The 20343-nt window shown below is 41.3% G+C and overlaps 1 protein-coding gene across 1 annotated transcript in view; it reads left to right on the top strand.

The window, feature by feature from the left end:
- The window catches only part of cdh13 (cadherin 13, H-cadherin (heart)), a 315876-nt gene that overhangs the window by 272614 nt on the left and 22919 nt on the right, over window positions 1–20343 (top strand). The window contains exon 12 of the mRNA XM_069705349.1: window positions 7026–7168. Within this exon, the coding sequence (XP_069561450.1) occupies window positions 7026–7168 (143 nt within the window). The remainder of the gene's footprint in view (window positions 1–7025; window positions 7169–20343) is intronic.

The raw sequence follows: 20343 nt of genomic DNA, 5'->3' as shown, positions 1-20343 counted from the left end.
CCTTCCCTCCTCCTTCCATCCTCCTCTCGCTTTACTATCCACGAATTTGGATGAAGTGCACAGTTGTTACAGCCAAACACAAGTCGTCACAACCCCAGTGCTTTTTACTGCATCTCTTGATGTCCTCATATCTATTGCTCACACACACTCAACAGCTCTCAGATAGAAACAGACTATTAGCATTGGCTCGGTGCCGCCTCCTCTCGCTCTCTCAGTAAGTTAGACTGCAATCAGTTGAAGATCGTGCTGGCAGGAGAGAGAGGAGGAAATGATAGAGAGACAGATAAAGACAGTAAGATAAAGTAGGAGTCGACTGAGAGTCAGGACAGAAAGAACAAGAGAGAAAGTTGGATAAATGGGGGTTGAATTGAGGGTGGAAAGAGAAATGTATAATAGCTTTTTCTATAATATCTTGTCATTGCCATTCAAGTGTGTGAGTGTACACTTGTCGAGGTTGCAGTGCACTGCAGAAAACTGAACATATAGAGTTCACTGGCATCCAAAATAGCAAGCTTTCGTTTGGTGCTGGTGGTGTGTGTGTGTGTGTGTGTGTGTGTGTGTGTGTGTGTGTGTGTGTGTGTGTGTGTGTGTGTGTGTGTGTGTGTGTGTGTGTGTGTGTGTGTGTGTGTGTGTGTGTGTGTGTGTGTGTGTGTGTGTGTGTGTGTACCTGTAACGAGGGATATAAGTGGGGGTAAATTGAATTTGCTTTAAAGTGAGTGTTTGGTTAAATTGAATTCAGTGTTATAATACAGTTTCATAGGGGTGCAAAATGGTCCGCTTATCAAGTGACCAAACAGGGAGCCTCAGATATTTCAAATCATTATGCTGTAAAGACACATTGGAGACATTCAGGGATCACATGTGCCGCTGTTGGGCAAACAGTAGCTTCCTGCCTTTTTCGATGCCTCTGCCTGTATTTATTATCTACCTTTGAACAACTCCAGAAGCTGCAGTGATGCCTGCAACACCCTGATACAGGTCCCTCAAAGAAAAGATGCTTTTTACAAAATTGTATTTGATGATTAAAGTAAGCCTAAATGCAAAGTAGAAATTGTTGAATAATAATAACAGGATAAAAGGAAATAAATCAGCACTGGCATGTTCTTTGGATATTCAGTATTTATGCTACTTAAATCTCTGTTTGAGTCGTAAAATTCTCTCACAGCTCTCTGAGGATGGGAGCCGCTACTTCACAAACACTTTTCTTTAAATCAGTGTATGCATGACCTGGCCAGTCTTCTTAGATTACTGTGAATGTTTTGTGAAACCTTAATGATGCACATTCGGCGGAGGAGGAGGAGGGGAGGAGAGGGCATGAATATCCATCGCGTCCCGGATCAAGCACTCACAGACACAGCAGGAAAACAGGCTGGGCTTTAAGGGAGAGACGGCAGATTAATTCAGCGTATGCTTTGGGAGCATCATGTGGTTTCTAACTTGATCTCTCAATACATCAGGCAGCTGTTTTACGTAAACATCTCTGATAAACTCTGCGCCGGATGTCAGAGAAGGAAAAATTGTGAGTCCTTGGTGAAGATATTAAGATGTTTCGAAGCTAAAGAGCCAGGTGTTTCCCTGAACAGTTTGTGAATACCTAAACCAGGGATATACTTCATACCAACTCCAGCTTGGTTTGGGTTAGGAAAAGGTCATGATCACGTCACAGATTTTACACCAGTTTACTCCCCTTAAGGGAAACTATTCAGCCTGAGAAAACGGCTGTGCGATATCATATATCAGCTCTGAAGGTAGCTTTTAAATGACTGACACATCAGAGTTATATCGATTGGTTCATTACAACCTTGAAATAAGTGGCCAGTTAGGCGGCAGGGAGGGGCTAATAAAATATGCTGCTTAGTTACACTCTGGGAAAATCACTGGAGCAGCTATTTAAGCTCTATAAGAGTTTGCCTTATGTTTAAAGAAACAGTAGTGTTGAATGTTGATAGTGGACCAGTAGAGACTGTGGGCTGTTGTGTCCATAGCACACACTTTATTCTCCCATCACCATTATTTACGAGAGGCTGGGTACACCTTACATAGGTCGCCACTACATCACAGAACAGAAGAAAATGTATTTGAGAAGGAAGACGATTGTAACTTCCATTGTGTCGAGTGTCAAGTTCACATTCACTGTGATTATTAACAAACAACGGGAGGAACAAACAAGGTAATGTGATGATGGTCTCAACTCGTATCAAAACGACAGAATAGCTCCTTTGCCGAAATGACAAATAGTTTGCCGGCAACAGGCGTACGAGACCTTCGTTGTCACGGTAACAATGACAAACACATGGTGAGCTATGTGAAACGGTCGCAATGTGTTGAGATCAACGCACTAAACGTTAACGCTAACATTACATATGTCAACTTATATGTAAGTTAAAATAAGTCCGTGTTGACAGTCTTGTGTTTGATCCATCCGACCGACCTTGTCCTTTTACGTGGACTTTGATGCTCTTTATATTGTCAACTGATCCTCGTACAATTACTACGGCCACTACAAGTCACTATTGATGTACATAAGCTGCTTGCAGACAACTTTTACGGCTGTGGCGTAGCAGAGGTCGATCCCAAAAAATACATTGTCCAGTTTGGAGAGAACAACTTCAAACCTCCGGTGTTGATCTGTTGTGCTGATCCAGCAAACATGTGTATTTAAAAGAGGGAATTGCACTAACAAACACCAACATATATTGCTAAGATTAAAATAAATGATCAGCAAAAATGTAAAGAACTTCCCTTTATGTCTCTCATTTCCCAGATTCATGTTCTTGCTGAGGTAGCTTAATTGTCTCTCTTATTCTGTGTATCCCACCCACACCTGCTATTGACACACAAACACAGTCGCAGATGTACACAATGTGCGCCAGCATTTTGTTCCCGACGTAACTGGATTACAAGTGGGCGGCAAACCTCTTCCATCCCTCCTGCTCTCAGATCCCTTTGAGTTGTCGGAGAAAACTGAGGAACGAGGCTCAGATCAGAGTTAGAAAGAACTCATCTGTCGAACACGTTTCACAAGGGCGACAGTGAAGCTCTGCTTTCATGCCAGAACTTCTGAATTAGCTGTCAAAGTCAATCATTTACTTTCTCAACAGGTATTGGTTAAGACTCTCTATTTATTATGATTTAGCATAATTTTGTGTCAGGTGTTTGTAGTGTCTGCATTACATTGGTTTTCTGTTTTCTATCTGAATGTTGGAGAAAAAGCAGTCTCTCTGCAGACTCACATGTTTTTAACTATTTAGCAAATATTGACAAGAGTCTCCAATTTGCTTAAATTGTGGTATTTTTTTAACGCCAGCGGCTTGATGAGATGCTGAGCGTTTATTCTGCGCTGAATGCAGAATGGTCCTAAGGGCAATCCCTAACCAAAACACACACACGCACACACACACACACACACACACACACACACACACACACACACACACACACACACACACACACACACACACACACACACACACACACACACACACACACTGACTGGCCGCTGGGGGCGACTATCGAAGCTCAAAGTCGCCCCTCAGGGTGTAGCTCTGCAGACCAGTGGAAACAGAAATATTACAGCCAGCTCTCTTTAACATTGGGGTCACAGGGTGTGCCTCATGATACTGCATTTTCTGCAACTTGAGCAAAAATCCAGACAAATGACCTTGCTGTCGTGAGAGTTATTTCACAATAAAAGCAGAACGTGCAGTATATAGAAGCCAATTTTGCTTCAAACTGTGTTTTACTTTCTGCTTGTATTTGCAGTTAAAAGACGACATGTGTTTGTGTCCCATTTGTTGATTGATTTATTTGGGCCCCCTCTGGTTTTCGGAGATAAACACGTTGAACCAGATATGAATATTCCAAATGGCTTTTTAATGTCTTTCTAATTTGCCCTTTCAAGGACTCTAATGGACTGTCCCTATGTTTGCACAGAGAGGAGAAACAGTGGGTTCCGTGGTTACCGTCGAGGCCGCACTGAAGCCGTCAGGAGGAAGAAACATAATACCCTCCTACTTTACTCCAAGAGTCAGTGCCGTGCCACATGTCTGAAAGAAGTTCTCAGGGTTTTAGATTTAAAGCAAATCTCTGAGTTAATGTGGAATTACAATGCTCTACTGATTACTACACTTCAATCCCTGGTTTAACGTACAGGGATTTTTATTTGATTTCGAAACATGTAGCGGGGTATATAATTTCAAAATGTATAAAGCACAATTTTTCAGATTTTGTGCTTGCATTTAAGATAAGTCCATCATTGATGAGTGATTTTTTTTTTTTTTTTTTTTTAAAGTAAATACAACCCTTCCACCATAGCAGCTTTAAAGAATTATGACCAATGGTGCGTTCAGGCAGCTGGAGAAATGGGAAAGTTTCCATTTGGAAACATCCCACTTCCTTGTTAAGAGTATTCACAAACAGAAAATGTGTTTTATTTTTGCTGTCAAAAAACAGAAAAGTGATAAACAACGTGTTATCAGCCAGGCTAACCAACACAGGAACAAAATGGAGCTCGGGACTTAAACATTGTTTGTACATGACGTTTCTACATGCTTTGATGTACTGCCATTTTTAACATTTAACACAGCTAGCAAACTAAGCAGGCTAGACTTAACAAGTGTGGCTATTTCACCTTGTTTTTGGAGCAAGTACATTTCTTCGTTTCACTGCAAGTGCTGCTGTATTAAGTGACATCAAAATTAGTTATTGGTGCTCTTAAAAACCTTTTATTTTCTTTTTGGTGTATTTCTAGTTTTACGGATGGTGTAATTTCCCACTTGGAGGTCAGAACTTTTGCACTTATTTATGAATGCACCACAAAATACCCATATTTCAAATTATTAACAAAAAGAACAGTTGCCTGGTAACTAAACTATATATGCACACTGTTACTAGAGATTTTTGCATACTTCCTTAGCTATTTCTGTACTGCAGTTTGTTGTTACTCATCAACTAACATACGTGCCAATATATAAATACTATTGTTAATACCTTAGGACTGATCAAACCCTTTTGCAAAGCATGTTAAAATATATTTGACAGCAAATTTTCTTGAAAACTTTGTTGCAATCTGGTGATGATGAAACAGTGATGTAACGAGGATACCATAGGGTGTGTGTGTGTGTGTGTGTGTGTGTGTGTGTGTGTGTGTGTGTGTGTGTGTGTGTGTGTGTGTGTGTGTGTGTGTGTGTGTGTGTGTGTGTGTGTGTGTGTGTGTGTGTGTGTGTGTGTGTGTGTGTGTGTGTGTGTGTGTGAGACAGTGGAGTCAGTGATGGGAGGACTGAGACATATGGAGGTTAATAACCTGTGAGCTTGGCTCTGTTATATTGGAGGAGACGGCCTTATGAATCATATGGATCCTCTGAATGTGTTTCCATTAGTGTGTGCATGTAAAAAAAAAGAGATGGGTAGAGAGTAGAGAAAGAGCATGCACAGTGATAGACGTGTCATTATTAATAGCGCATTTAACCTCACAGCGTTGCCTCTTCTGTTACAGTAAAACATGTGTGTTGGTAAAACAGTTGTAATCACCGGCAGGTAAAAGTGCGTGAGAGTGAGAGTGAGAGTGAGAGTGAGAGTGAGAGGGGAAAGGTATGAGCAGAGGTTGATTGCGAAGCCATTTCCCAAGGCTTTGTTGCGCTCTGTTAGCTGAAGAGCTCCATTTCAAAGACAATTTGTCTACTGCTGAGCACTTTGGCAAAGAGTGGCCTTGTGGTGAAGAAAGTCTGTAGTCCTGTGTGTCTGTGTGTGTGTGTGTGTACGTGTTTGTGTGTGTTTGAGAAACTTTTAACTGCCTGTGTGTGCCTTTTGTGCATGTATGAGTGATGTTTCACAGGACACAACCTTATATACGTTTAAGCTTGTGTGTGCACACTGGGCGCATGTATATAGAAATGCAGTGCACCACAGTTTCTATATCAATCACACATGATGCAAGCCTCGTCCAATCACCCATCTAGCAGCCATCAGTGGCCGACCGAGTGGCAACATTAGCAAGGTCGTGGTCCGCTCTCCGGCTCGCTTTCAAGGCGATGGCGACTTGGCCGCTCGCCCACAAGGTTTTTGGAGGTCCTCCATCATCTTCAGACCTCAGCTTTGCAGGAGCTGCAGTTGCACAGAGGTGGAGCCTATGCAAAAGAAAGCAACACTGAACCCTTTTTCATGTAATTTTCTCATTCTAATATCACCATCTGATGTAAAACAGACTATACGTTCCCCTACCTTTCACTAAATCAATTTTACACCAACCCTAAATTTCAATGTCCGGTGTTTGGCCATAGCATTATGATGTTCTCTGGTATTCATAGCAATATTATGACTTGTAGTATGGTAGTTTGGTTAAGAGTACTGTATTGTTTAATTGTCCACAAAAAAAGAGCACCAAATGTTATTCTGTTGTTGATTAGAGCCATTTCTCTCTTCATCACTTGGGTCGTTTCTCAGCTCAGCTTGGGACACACACACAAACTAAGTACTGAGTACACATAAACAAACCCAAACAGTATTAAAACATTCTTCAGATGTACACAAAAATACATATCGTACATTTGTATCAAGCTTAGACCTGCAAAAATATTATTGATGATGTATCACACTATAATTAATGTAAAAAGATTTCTCTCTCTCTCTCTCTCTCTCTCTCTCTCTCTCTCTCTCTCTCTCTCTCTCTCTCTCTCTCTCTCTCTCTCTCTCTCTCTCTCTCTCTGTTCATGATCAGCATACCGTATGCACTTAAGCCAAAGGATTTCATACGTAAAAACATAAAATGTTCAACAGTGTTTTTAAGTGAGAATGTTTTTCAAGCAAAAGTTTGTGGACTTATACACTGTGCGGGTTAGATATGGATTATTCAAATGTGCTGTGCTGTCTGTTTTTGTGTCTTTCTGTGTTTGGCACCTAAAAATATATGAGCAAAACAAACTGGAAACACAACCTTTCTTGCAAGCTACAGCTCACAGTTGATGTTTTGCTTACATGGTCACATCTTCTTGTGTTTTTTGGTTGTTGTTTTTTTAACCATCCTCCAGGTATGCTGTTCTGCGAGACCCAGCAGGCTGGCTGAGTGTGAACCCAGTCAGAGGAACTGTCAACACCTCAGCCTCACTGGACCGCGAGTCTCCTTATGTCCATGACAATAAATACACGGCTGTCTTCATCGCCACAGACAACGGTGAGTTGCCATTACCCCACTGCATGAAAATGATGGATAGTAATTAGACAGTGGACAGTATATAAAATGTGACATATTCATAATATTCTGTTCATGTTTATTTCCTACTTTTTCACAAAAGTCATTGTTTTATTTAATGAAAGGCTTTAGATTTATTTTTCTATACTGGAGACCAAGGTTCACTTTAATTACCCTTCTGAAACAAACATTGTTATAAGCTATTTTAAAGTGTTTTGACTGTTCTATAGGTATATTTTAGAGTCAGCTTTATGCATTGGCAGAGCGGCATCAAGGTTTCACACCACAAATGTTCTCTCATTTTTATTTTACAAAAAAAGTCCATCATGTGTGATCAGTGTTGGAGCAGAATCACTTTAGCAGACAATAAAAGAAAACGTGGACACGAAGCCTGCCCCTATTCATACAGAGCACTCTTCGAAAAGACTCACCACGTCTGTTGTCTCCACCTGGCCACAGTGAAACTGTCATTATCCCATGGTGACAATGGGATGGCCTTAAGTGGCACCGCGTCTTTCGGACCATATGGCGGTTGGCTGGCAGTGTCGATGGAGCTGCTGCTCTGAGACTTTCAGAGGCACAGATGAAAGTGTTGAGAGCCCCAGCGCATTTCTTTTTTTCTCTTCGCTTCTCTCTCCGTGTCATCGTCTCTCTGTCTCTTTGTCCTCCTTTTTTTCTGTCTCTCTCCCTCGCCCTATCAATCCATCTGGTCTCCTGCGCGCATGAGATTCTGACAGATCCATTAGAGGAACTGAGGGATTCTATTAGTAGGCAGCAGAATAGCACTGTTGTGCTGGGGAATTCACCAGCCTTAGAAAGATGAGCGGTGAAAGAGGAGTAATGATGGGGTGGGAGGAGGTGGAGAGGTCAAGGGAAAGAGTAGAAAGAAAAGGACACAAGAGGAGATAACAAGAAAAAGATATAGAGCTGGGGAAGTTGGTGACGAATTGGTTGAGAAGAAAAGAAATGGTGAGTGGACGGAGGAGGGAGAAAGAGGAAGATTTGTGTTGGTGCCGGAAGCGACAGCAGGATGGGAAGATACGGCTTGATATCATTAAGTTTTCAAGCTACTGGGACTCAAAATTTGAATATGTAACCTGAGAGTTTAAACATATTAATTCCAAAGAAATGTCCATGCTTCCACTCATGCATGACTCACAAACTTACCTGCAGTTTGCTATCGACATCAAAACACTGCACCGAAGTCACTTTTGAGAAACGGGCCCCTGCATGCTTCACTGTAATGTATCTCTTCCCAGAGTCTGTTGTATTGTGCAGTCTGGGGCTGGTATAAAACCTCAGTAGGTTTTTGCTACCAACCAAAATGTGTCCAAACATCACAACTAGCAGGACCTTAAGTTAGGCTAAGTTCTTGGTTACATTTGTAAATAAATGTACTTATTCTTTGATCACAATCTACATCACTGACGCTTCCATGTCTACTTTTCTTTAGAAAACATTTAACCTTTGAGACACTTGGCTTCTCTGGCTCAATGTAAACAGTTCTTGTAGGGAAAAAATATGACTCTTAAAACTTCACTTGGCATGAGTTATATAACAAGACTAAGAGTTGACTGAACGTAGCTAATTGCGTATGGCACCATGGTAACATGCTCAAAATGATATTGCTAAGATGCTGATGTTTAGCAGATCTAATGTTTATCATGTCAATTAGCACCAAACATAAATTTCAGCGTAGGCTGATGGCAACATCATTATTTTTACAACCATTTAGTCATAAAGTGAATAACTTAATAAAAGATCTCAATCACAAATGTCAACTTCATTGTGGCACCAAAGAAATAAATCAGGGCTTTGACAAAGTTATAAGGATACTTTGTCGAGAAACCTTGAAACTTTTGTGGCAGTCATCATATCAGATGTTGAAGCTGTTCTCTGGAAATGTGGGAGCTTTGACATACTAGTGGTACTGATAGAAGACAGGAGATTGGCAAAGTCATTAGGATTCAACACCTCTATATAGTAATTGTCTCCACCAAATTTCACACCAATCCATCCACTACTTGTCAAAATGTCATCCATATATTGGTGCCAGAATATAAGTCAGAGGTTCGCCAAAGTCAGAGATTCCTGATGACTGTGACGACTTGTATGGCCGTCCATCCGATACTGTGATATAAAAATTCTAACTGCACTCTGTCTGGTGTGTGTCTCATGTACGGTGTGGGATAGATTAGAAGCACTTATGTCCTATTCTGCCTACGTAGATATAGATGAGGAGAGGCATAAAAATCCTAGCATCCGGTCACTTACGGACTTACTGTGTCAGTGCTTGAGTGTGTGCACGTGGTTGAAATGTGAACAGAATACTGATACCTGCTTGACCCCTGCCTTTTCCTGCGTACTATGTCATTGACAGGACAAATTTGCTCCTTCCCCGCCGCGATCTGTGCAATGATTATATGACGACCCTCCTATGTAGACTACCAACAAGGTATCGATTGACCCTTATGTCTTCATCTTTATATTTATGTGGAGACCTACAATGGATACTTATCCTGCTATGGAGAGGAGGAGGAGGAGGGTGAGAGCTGTGTTAAATAAATAAAAAAGGAGGAGGTTAAATGAAATGGGTTTTTGAGATGTGCCTGTACACAAAGAAAAGTTGTAAAACATATTTTGGAACAGGAGAAAAATCAATAGGAAGGTATTTATAGTAAGCAGTATACTCTTGGTAAGTGTTTGGCATGTTTAGCAACGTATTGACTGTAGGTCCTAGTTAACAGCATGCGGGCAGGTCAGCTCGAGCAGCCCTCTGGGCGGCAACAGATGGTGAATGATTGAGTGAATGTACTACAGGGAACGATAGAAGTTCAGATGAAGGAAAAGAGGTGAAGACACCAGACAGAAATAGGACAGAAGGAAATATGAGAGGAAGAGAAAAGAGGGAGGGAGACATGATATGGTGGATTAACAAGATAGTAATGACAGTGTTGATGTCAAGGTCAAAGGTTATGTCAGCTGGAGAATTAGCAGAAGCGAGGATGTAATGTGGAGCCTCCGTTGTGTTGCCATAGTAATCAATGGCACTCTCAGGGGAGGCAGACAGGGCCATTTGTCACTCCACGATGCGTTTTAGACTTGAACGAATACGTCATTGTGCGTGTATACGTATGTGCTCATACATGCATCCACATGTGTCCTCACAGCAATTACTGCATCTGTACTTGTGCGCACTGTATCCCTCCTCCCATCGTGTGTTTCTGTTTCTGAGTCAATGACTGAAAAGCCACAAACGAGTATTTTCCTGCGCGGCAGCACCTGGCAGGCCGACGGAGCAGCACAATATTGTTTGAAGGGATATTGTTCCAACCTGAGCAGAGGGCTTGACGGGCTGTTTATATAAAGTCTCATCAGGAGCTGCTGGTTTTGCACGCCAACGAATTCTCTTCTGCTCTCTGATTCCCCGCCGGGACGCCAGCTGTTCTGGTATCTTACCCCCTTCTCCTTCCTCCACGTTAGTTTTTTTCTGTTTCTGGCTTTTGTTAGGGGCCGTGTGTTTGTGTGTGGGCGGACTGCAGTTGTGCGTTCATCCTGTTTTTTAACATCTTTGTCCTACTGCATGCATCGGCTCTCTGGCCTGCCCCTGTGTATCCACTCGCTGCTGTGTGTTGTGGTTCAGTGTTTTCTCCTGCTCCTCATTTAAATGTTAAACCGCCTCCTGGTGGGAGCCATTTGTCATTGGGAGACATGAATACATTATAAAAGCCCCAGTTGTCTGGAACTCGACGGCGCACACTGTCACATGCAATCCTCAGTGCCGGCTGCCACCGAACCTGCTATTAAAAACTCTTAAGTTATGCATGAAAAGAGCTGAGCAGTGTTTGCTTTGAATGCATGGATGTACGGGAGAGAGACCTCCATTTAGACTCAGAAGTGAGGATGTGTGTGTCTGTCTGTCTGCCTGTATCAGTGAGACAACCTCAACATAGTCAAAGAGCTTTGTTAATTACAGGAATATTAGATATGACACACACATACACGCTGTCAGATGGAGCACTGTGATAAGTCTCAGCATTCATCACAGTCACATCACACCCCTCCGGTTTAAATCAAAAGCACGACGCAAAGTAGAGAGAGGGATGTTGAATCCTAATGGGTCACAAAACAAAACTCTTTGGTGCGCAGTTGGATGTAAAATGAAATAGGATGAAGGGTATGAGAGAAAGAGAGAGAGAGAGCGAGTGTGTGTGTGTGTGTGTGTGTGTGTGTGTGTGTGTGTGTGTGTGTGTGTGTGTGTGTGTGTGTGTGTGTGTGTGTGTGTGTGTGTGTGTGTGTGTGTGTGTGTGTGTGTGTGTGTGTGTGTGTACAGTATGTGTGTATTTGTCCATCTCTCTGTGACAGGTCCACATAATGGGTTCATCATCTCTCAGTAGAGAGAAAAAGACTGACAATGGTAGCTGGCTGTCAGTAGCAGAGATAACCTGTGTGTGTTTGTGTGTTTGCGTGTGTGTGTGTGTGTGTGTGTGTGTGTGTGCGTGTGCGTGTGCGCGTGCGCGCGCAGGCGCATGTATATACACAACTCCCTCGTGTGTCTCTACATGTGTCCATTTTTGTGCATGATGGCTTCCCGCTGTGCTGCCTCATTGCCATTTTAAGTGCTGGGAACCAGTGTGCAGCTCATTGCCGTAATGGGCTGAGTAATTTCCCCTCTTTCAGGCCAGCCCAGATACACTGGTTTCACTACTAAGTGTGTGTCATGTGACATGCGCGCAGTCAGGCGGCGTGGCAGGCTAAATGCAGATAGATAGACTCATGTTGCGTCTTTAGTCAGCTGTGATCAGGCGGCCTCAAACTACAGAGGGGAAATAATAAAGTATCATGGGCGAGTGGGTCACTCAAGCCCAGCACACTGGACCGAGGATAGACGGGAGTAGAATAGAATAGAATAGAACTGAAAACAGAAGTCTTTCACATTTGTTGGGGTGACTGTCAGTGTTTGCAAAAAGCTGAATATTTTAGCTTCGGAATTTTGATGTACGGTATAATGAAATTCCACTAAACATCGATTCAGTTGCTCATGAATAAATGTTTGATTAATCAGGGATTTGGGAATTAGCTGTTCGCAGATACAGGGCATAGTGAATGCTCGAAATCAGCCATGACTGTCTGCTATAACTTTGCAAGAGATCCATTACAATACAACAAAGAGAGCAAGAGCCAAAGGCCAGACTGTGTCTAATAGAATGGTAAATATAGTAACAGCAGGCTGAGTGTCAGGGAGACAAAACGAGAAACACGGAAGAAAATGAGACGAGCGCAAGAGACAAGGCAGGGAGAGAAGTGAAAGGTGAAAATGAAAAACATGACAGGACAAAGAAAAATGAGAGAAGGAGAGGAGGCTTTATGAGACCAAAATTAACATTGGGAGTGTTTTCTCACCCCTTTCCTGTCTGAGGCCACATCCCAACCCCCCCCCCTTGGACGTTACCATATTTGGGCGAGCTGGGGGGAGCGAGCGGTGGATCTGACTCGATCCAATTGGAAACCTGACGATACTGCGTCCCGCCCATCGATAGCCGTAACCTGACTGTACCACAGGCCTGTCAATCAAACAGACACGCCCCCAAAAACACAGCTTTTTGAAGCTTATTTTATGATTAATGATGGGACTTTTTTTGGGGGGGGGGGATGGAGTGCCAGAAAACTATTAAGGAGTGACTTTAGCTAGTAAAACCCAGATAACTCGTGAAGAAATTCTTTTGACTTTGAATTTTACGAGACTAGTTGAATGGGAGTCTATGGTGTCGGAGGCTTTTTGGAGCCAACCTCTACTGGCCCTCGGTGGTATTGCAACTTCAGTCACTTCCGCATCGGATTAATTTTTCAGACCCGGAAACTACGAACACTTTTACATACAGTCTTTAAAAGTCGCTCACTCCATCTCCAGTATATATATATATATATATCTGTTGTCAATCCCTTTATGGAAACAGCCACAGGGGCATGCGGGTTAACTACCTCTCTAAAATGGGTTCTCACCCAGCCAATCAATTATCACCCAGTGTAACAGTAGGCAAAGGTGATGCCAGCGTGAGGGAAGAGTGCAGGGTGGGGAATCAAGACATCTTGACCCAGTATAATGGCAGTGGAATAGAAGGCAGAGAAGATCACAGCTCAGTGCTGACATGCCTTCTGTTTCCTCCCCTGTCTTGCTGCACTGCCTCATTAACCCCAAATACTCGCTGTGTCTTTCTCACTTTAGCGCTTTAGTCCCACCACCCCAACTCTCCATCTCACTCTGCCTTGTCCCTCCGTTGACTGCCTCTGTCTTTCATTTTCTTGACTCGTACCGGAACCTCTCGGGGAAGTCACCACCTTGTAAACAGGCTCACATTGTGTCTGTGATTAAAGAATACCTTTGTTCAGCCTTGCCAGGGTAGAAACGTCTCTCTCTGTTGTTGGCTGTTATCAGGCCGCTGCTTCTCTTGTGTCCTTGGAATACTGATTCATGCACTGATCAGATGTTATCGCTGCACCTGGCACGTTAAAATAAGCATGCCTCTGCCCACTCAGCAAGAGGGCTTCTATCTGAGCGCGGTGATACCAGGCAAACTCTTTTTATATATCACTGAAACTATTTACATTGAAACTGAGTACATTCAATATGATTGGAACTCAAAAAGCACATCTCTGTCAGAAATGTGGGTTTGTGGTTTTAATGACAGGGATCCAAATGAAATGAGATGAGTGGGTAGTGATGGAAAGGGATAGATAATGAAAAATGAAGTCAGATGATGGAATCAGGCAAACACGGCTGATAGAGAGTGTCTCAGTTTATCTGGAAAGCATGTCATTAGATCAACATAGGAAGTCTGTCAGAGGCTTAGTTCCCGATGAAGAGTTGAAGGCACCATCTGTGTACGTCAGTGCGTGTGTTTATCTATCTGTGCAGGGGTTGGAGGGTGTTTTAATTATGCAGCCTCGCAGTTTCTGAGTCGCTTTAAAAGCCACCTCAATTAACACCTTCCATGTGAGGATCTGCAAGAAACCGCTCGTATGCTGTATATTTATGAATCCCCTTCCTCCTGTGGATGTGAAACATCACCTCAGCATGACACAAAGGTGGACTTCATGAGTTATTGCGACTTGGGTAAAGTTGATATTTTATGTGGTAGTTCTTAGATACCCTCTGTGCTTGTTTGCCTGTGTTGAATGAAAAATAAATACAAAGTTCAGGAGATCCAAGCAGACAAAGATGACAGCTGGTGAGTTTGGTAATAAGATCAAAAGACCTCATTTGTACCTGTGTCTGTTTATGGATATATAATCTGGATCGTAATATCTGATTACATTTACACCTGGTATTAATAAGAGTTTTAATTAATTTAATTCTGCTCATTGTAATCAGAATTCAATGTGTAAATTACTTCAAAAGTATTTAATGGTATTCCAATATATTTTATAACAACATTCATGGTCCTCTGACATTGAATTCCTAATGACGCTGTTGTTCCCCTGACTATTCCTCCAGCTCCATCACAAGGTCAGCTTTTTTTTATTATTCAAAATTTCTGACTAAATACCAGCAAAACGAATTAAATTCCCATCAGCCTTGGCTGATATTCTGCATTATGTACATTGTATTTAGTGCTAATTAGGAAATCAAATCATGCTAACATGTTTATCAACGATTAAATATTCCATCTGTTTTACATAAACAGTGTAAATTTGCTTGGTTACAGACTTATCAAATAATAAGATGCTACAACTTGTAGTTTCTGAAGTTCTTGCTTTTGTTAGCAGGAAAAAGAAAAGCTAATTTATTTAAAACTTTAGTTGTGCCATAGAGAGTGCATTTACCCCTGGCTGTGATGTAAGACATTGCAAATGCACATGCATTCAGCGCGCATTTTTACTGTTTACATATCCAACAAGGATATCAAGAATACGAATTAAATCCAGGGTGACAAATGGTCAGAAAAAACAGGCAATTAACAGGGTGGCTTGAAGCTAATCATAGGACAGGTGTGAGCAAGAAACTTATCGATGGCACCATTCAGGTCAATGATGCCAGCAGTTGCAGTGCAACAGCGAGCCAGGAAGCAGAAAGCCAGGACTAAAAGTATGTCATCACATCAGGTATCAGTCATCAGTGATTGTTAATATTCACCTCGATGATTTTCCTCCTTTTACTGTCAGTGGATTCTGTGAAGGAGGCCCATAGACAGTCTGGCAAAAAAAAAATGGTCCCATATTATGGTAATATAAGATGGGGAAGAGCAGGTGCATGTTCGGTCTTTAATTGCTTTTGAACATGTTACTAATTTTGGTTTGTTGCTGTTTATACTGCAGCCAGAACTACACAAAGTTAAACTGTTTAAAAAGAGCTTTTTATCATTTCAGATAGGTCATGTTTTAGTGCAATAAATAGTCTGAGTTTAACAACCAAAGTTTTTTTTACTGTTTCATTTTGAAATGGTTGCTTATCACAGAAAAATAAATCTTGCGCTTGAGTTTATTTCTGGGAGCAGACCAAAATAAAATAAAACTCCTATGGAGGGCAGTTTTGGTGTTTTATTAGCAAAAAGAGAGCTTCCTGTCTGAAGCGCACTTTAAACTGTATCAGTACCCTCCTTTTCCAATCACTTGGTATAATAGCACGCAACTGATAACCCACAGTCCATTCTGAAAGTAATTTGCCAGACTAGCAGCGATGCACCTGTCCCCAGCACCGCTTCTCTCCCCGAAGTCATCTCTCTTAATGACTTGTGCCTATTGTAATTGGTTCTGGCTGGTTTCATTTACAGTTCTGATCAGCCAATCAGATTAGCAGAGTGTCATGTGATAGTGTTTGCCAAAGCCCTGAGGAGACTGATGAGTGATGGGACAGAATGAAGTGGGTTATCTGAAGGGAGTTTTAACAAGGTCTGGGATTTACACGGCGGCAAGACGGATAGGAAGGAACAGGAAAATATACAACAACAGATAGGCTACAGTTTCCTTCAGCTTTACAGTGAGAGCACAGATAGGTAAAAGCACCTTCTCTTTCTATGAGATGAACTGGTCAAAGGATGGTGTATCAATAACTATTTTTGAAATTAAATATCGGTTTATCCATTTAAATCAATTCATGTAGTGTCTTTAAGTTTTTACACTGTAATATGTAGTGTGTTTTCTTTGTTTGTTTCTTAACTGGCCTATAAGGAGGGAGTAAAATCATACAGAAATATGATATGATACATTCATCTTCTCATGTTGAATCAGTATTTGAGTAAGATTTACTCTTAAAGATTTCAAATATAAACAAAGCAGTCACAGCTGCAGTATCTGTCATATCAGAAACAGATTCACAAAGGCGTTGTATGGTTTTTCTTAGTGCAAGTGGTTTATTTTTGTCTGTCTTGAGATTAAAGTTGTGCTGAAACTCATCAAATACACTTTTTCTCATTGGTTTGCTTTCCAATATTTCATAGTTTGGATTCATTGTCTTCATTTTAAACTAAAGTGATCTACGTGTTTCTCAGATTTAAGATATTTTAGGATGCTTAAAAATAATTCCATGTCTTAAAATTGTTGCAGCCTTGAATGTTTTTATTTAAACACTACTTTTTAATCTATTACAAAGTGTTAATGTAACTGCTTTAGTTCACCTTTTGCATGAATATGAAGACATATATAGATAACCTATGCAGCATAGGTGCTGGGTCGTTGTTTGTCAATTTTTTGGGGGAGGGTATCTACTGTTTTGATATTCTGTGCTGTGATTTCTCTTCTGGTTGTATAATGTTCGTGCTGGCTGTGGTAGCACATGACTTTATTGTCATTTTAACTGACAACAATACAGCATGTTCCTGTTCAACACGTAGCAAAGGTAAAAGAAGTATTTCAGCATGATTGTATGCAGACCGCCAAATAACATTTGTGATTGTTGCCGGTACTGTGGCAGGATGTGTTTGAATGGAGTCGTGTGACAGTTTGAAGAAGAGCGGACTCTGTCGCAGAAGAAAAAATTTAAACTGCAGCCGTGTTTGTTTGGATTATGGCTCGGTGTTGTTCAGGTGGTAATTCAGAGTGTAAGTTTTCCATTTTGCTGCACAACACTGTAAATTGATGGAGAAAAGATTTCACTAGATTTGTGTGGAAATTTTCAGCACACTAGACACTTCATATAATCACATAATTTTGACAATCACACCCCTCTAAAGCTGGCTCCATCTCTTCCTGCTCTCATTTTACATCTTACCTTCATTTGTCTTTTCTCTTTCTCCTCTATTACCTTGCTCTAGTCCACCTGTGAATTAGTCTTCCTGACTGTTTAGCTGCAGCATGATATACTGTGACATTTTCCAATGAGCCATTCCTCATACACAAGCCCTTCTCCTGGCTTCCTCGAAGTCCCTGCTTGTTGTTATTTAATTCCCTTCATCATCTACCTTTATGTGGCTGAGCAAAATAATAATCGCAATAACAATGGTGAATATTTTTAGCCAAGGGCATCGTCCACTAGTTGTTTGTACCCAAGCCGTCCTGGCATGTAATGGTTATTCTAATGAGAAAAAGAAATGTTGCCAAATAAGAATAGTCTTGTTTCAGCTTCGTCCTTGACTAGCTCTACAAGTAGACCCCTCTTCATCCTGTGAATTCACCGGTGGCCAGTACATTTGCCAGACTTATTTCACAGTAAGAAGAACTGATCAAATGTATGACTTTGCCAAAAAATGAAAACGGAACCGGCAGTACTTTTTTTTTTTTAACCTCCTTCGAATTTGTTGTGCTCCCGGTTTTCACCTCCTCTCCTAAAACTTTAACACCCCATCCCCCCTCCCCCCAGGAGAAAAATCCAAGTCTAAACAGATCATGGATTTTACACTCACCATACCATGCAGGAGCAGAGATTGCTACCTCGCAAACCGCTGCTGGTCACAACCCCGTCTTTTCATTCCTCCACAACAGCGGGGAGAAAAAGTCAGACAACAGAAAGAGAAAACATAAAGTGATAACAACACAAAGTGACAGTCAGACAGAGAGGGAGCATTAGCCTAAAGCAAAAGTATTGGGGGCAAAAGAGTGTTCGGGGGGGTAGATGGAGAGATATGAGGAGAAAGCAAGGGAAGAAGGAAAGAAAGCTCGGTGTGTTGCCTATAGCTGTGGATTAGCCCTGACAGCCCCAGGAGTCAATCAGTCTGCTTGCTCCTCTCATCTCTGGGCCGATGGGAGAATAACAGGGCTGTCTAACTGCCAGCCAGGGGCAGGTGGAAGTGTTGGGGGTAGTGGTGGACGCTGGAGATAGAGCAAGCAAGCAAAGCCTAAAGGAATAGTCTCAGTACAGAATTTCTTCAACTTACATCGCTCCTGCATCCATACCACAAATATATGTTCTGCAAAATGTTTTTGATCTATTACTGACTTCAAAATAGGCCAAAATTCTAACGATCGCTTGAAGATTTTTCAGTTTATCCGTGAGAGACCTGCTTGACTTTTTTCAGCATGTCATAAGTGAGCGGTTGTGAAGTGTCAAAGTTTTTCAGCAATCCCAAAAGATCGTATTTAATGCTTCTTAATCACCTTCAAACATTTATTTAAAAAGATAATTTAAAAGGATCATTATTACTTTAAAAATACTGTCATGAATAAATGTCACATAACAATGTTTACAGAGGGATTATTTGAACATATTGTATCTCTCCCCTTAAGCATAGCACTGTGAAACAACTCTTGTGGATCATACAAGCAATAGGCCTACAGGTGGTTCACTGGCCTTTAAAAATACTGTAAGAGCAGCAGAAACACATCCAGCAGGGTTTACCAGAAAATGCTCCAATGCTTGATTATTGCAAATTCTTAGCATTCCAGACAGAAATCATTTTAAATGGGCCACCGCATTGCAAAATGTGCTTTGGAAATTTATGAGTAGACTCGTGTGAGTGCTGCCCTGCTACTGGAGTCGTCTGCCTAAATTGGCTCCCAGACGTCACTCTTTTTAATATTCAAGAGTTACTTTGATGGGGACAATTAAACCTCATCTCATTCGTTAATTAGTGTAATTCATGCTCTGAAACCAATTTATTAGAATCGATCCCCACTTGTGTAAAGTTAATTTTAGCTTTGGCCTGTTCAGTTTTTCAGTGAAAATAATACACCATTAATTATCTAATTTGTAGTAAAAACACTTGTCATTTGAATTAAGAAGTTACTTAGCATTATGCAAGTTTCACAACTTTCTGGCTTCGTTCCTGCAACCTAATCAAACCCCAAACAAATGGGCCACTCATTGGAAAAAATGAGCGCTGCAGAGCAAAACAGTGGAGGGAATTCAACCGACATTAATGCCATTCTGCCCTGTTACCAAGATGCTAAAATGACAGCTCCTCAAAGGCAGCTGGCTCGTATCAGATTTGACAATTGAAACTTTACTTGCAGGCTCAGATTAAGTTTTACAATACATAGAAAAATCCCCAGGGTTGACCACTGCTGAAGGGTAATGGACTGTAATAAAGACCAGTAGGCATGGAGTGTGCAGCAGGATGTCTCACTCTACTGCAATTCTGTATTTAGTCATGCTGGTGGTGGACCTGCTGGGATTTGAATCTGTTGCTATTTCAGCAACTGTTGTACATATTGTAATGGCATTTTTTTTTTACCAACATATTTGGTCCCCAGAAGCTGAATGATACTGACTTTGGTATTTCCTCAAGCAGTGACACGAGATTGACATTTTTGCTTTTTAGGGTTGAGTGTCCACAACTTGTGAATGGATTGCCATGACATTTGGTTCAGGCATTCATGACCCCCACAGGATGAATTGAAACAATTAGTGCACAAATAGCACCATCATCACCACAATTCCAATACTGATAGATGTATACAGCAGATATTGTGTATGGTATAAATATTAAACCTACTAAAATCTGCATGCTGACATTTTACCAGCCTTACATCTGTGCTAACTCAAAGCCCTACTGTACCTAAGTGCAGTCTCACACAGCCTCTTGCATATCACTGTTGACTCGTATCTTGTTAATCAAATGGTTTTGCCATAAAATGTTCTGCCTGTTAAATGAATAATTCCTTCAAATCCCTTATAACTGAAAAGAATCAAAGCGTATAAACAAATTTTCTATCCAGACAGACCCACTGGAGATATTAATGATAACAGATTCATAGACATACAGCTCTACATTTAAAGGGAACTG

This window comes from Brachyistius frenatus, unplaced genomic scaffold, assembly GCF_029030835.1.
Source record: "Brachyistius frenatus isolate BFR_SWC_R1_liver_20210118 unplaced genomic scaffold, ASM2903083v1 Contig_55, whole genome shotgun sequence".
Lineage (NCBI taxonomy): Eukaryota > Metazoa > Chordata > Actinopteri > Embiotocidae > Brachyistius > Brachyistius frenatus.
The sequence above is the reverse complement of the archived record's forward strand: the minus strand, read 5'-3'. Positions and strand labels throughout refer to the sequence as shown.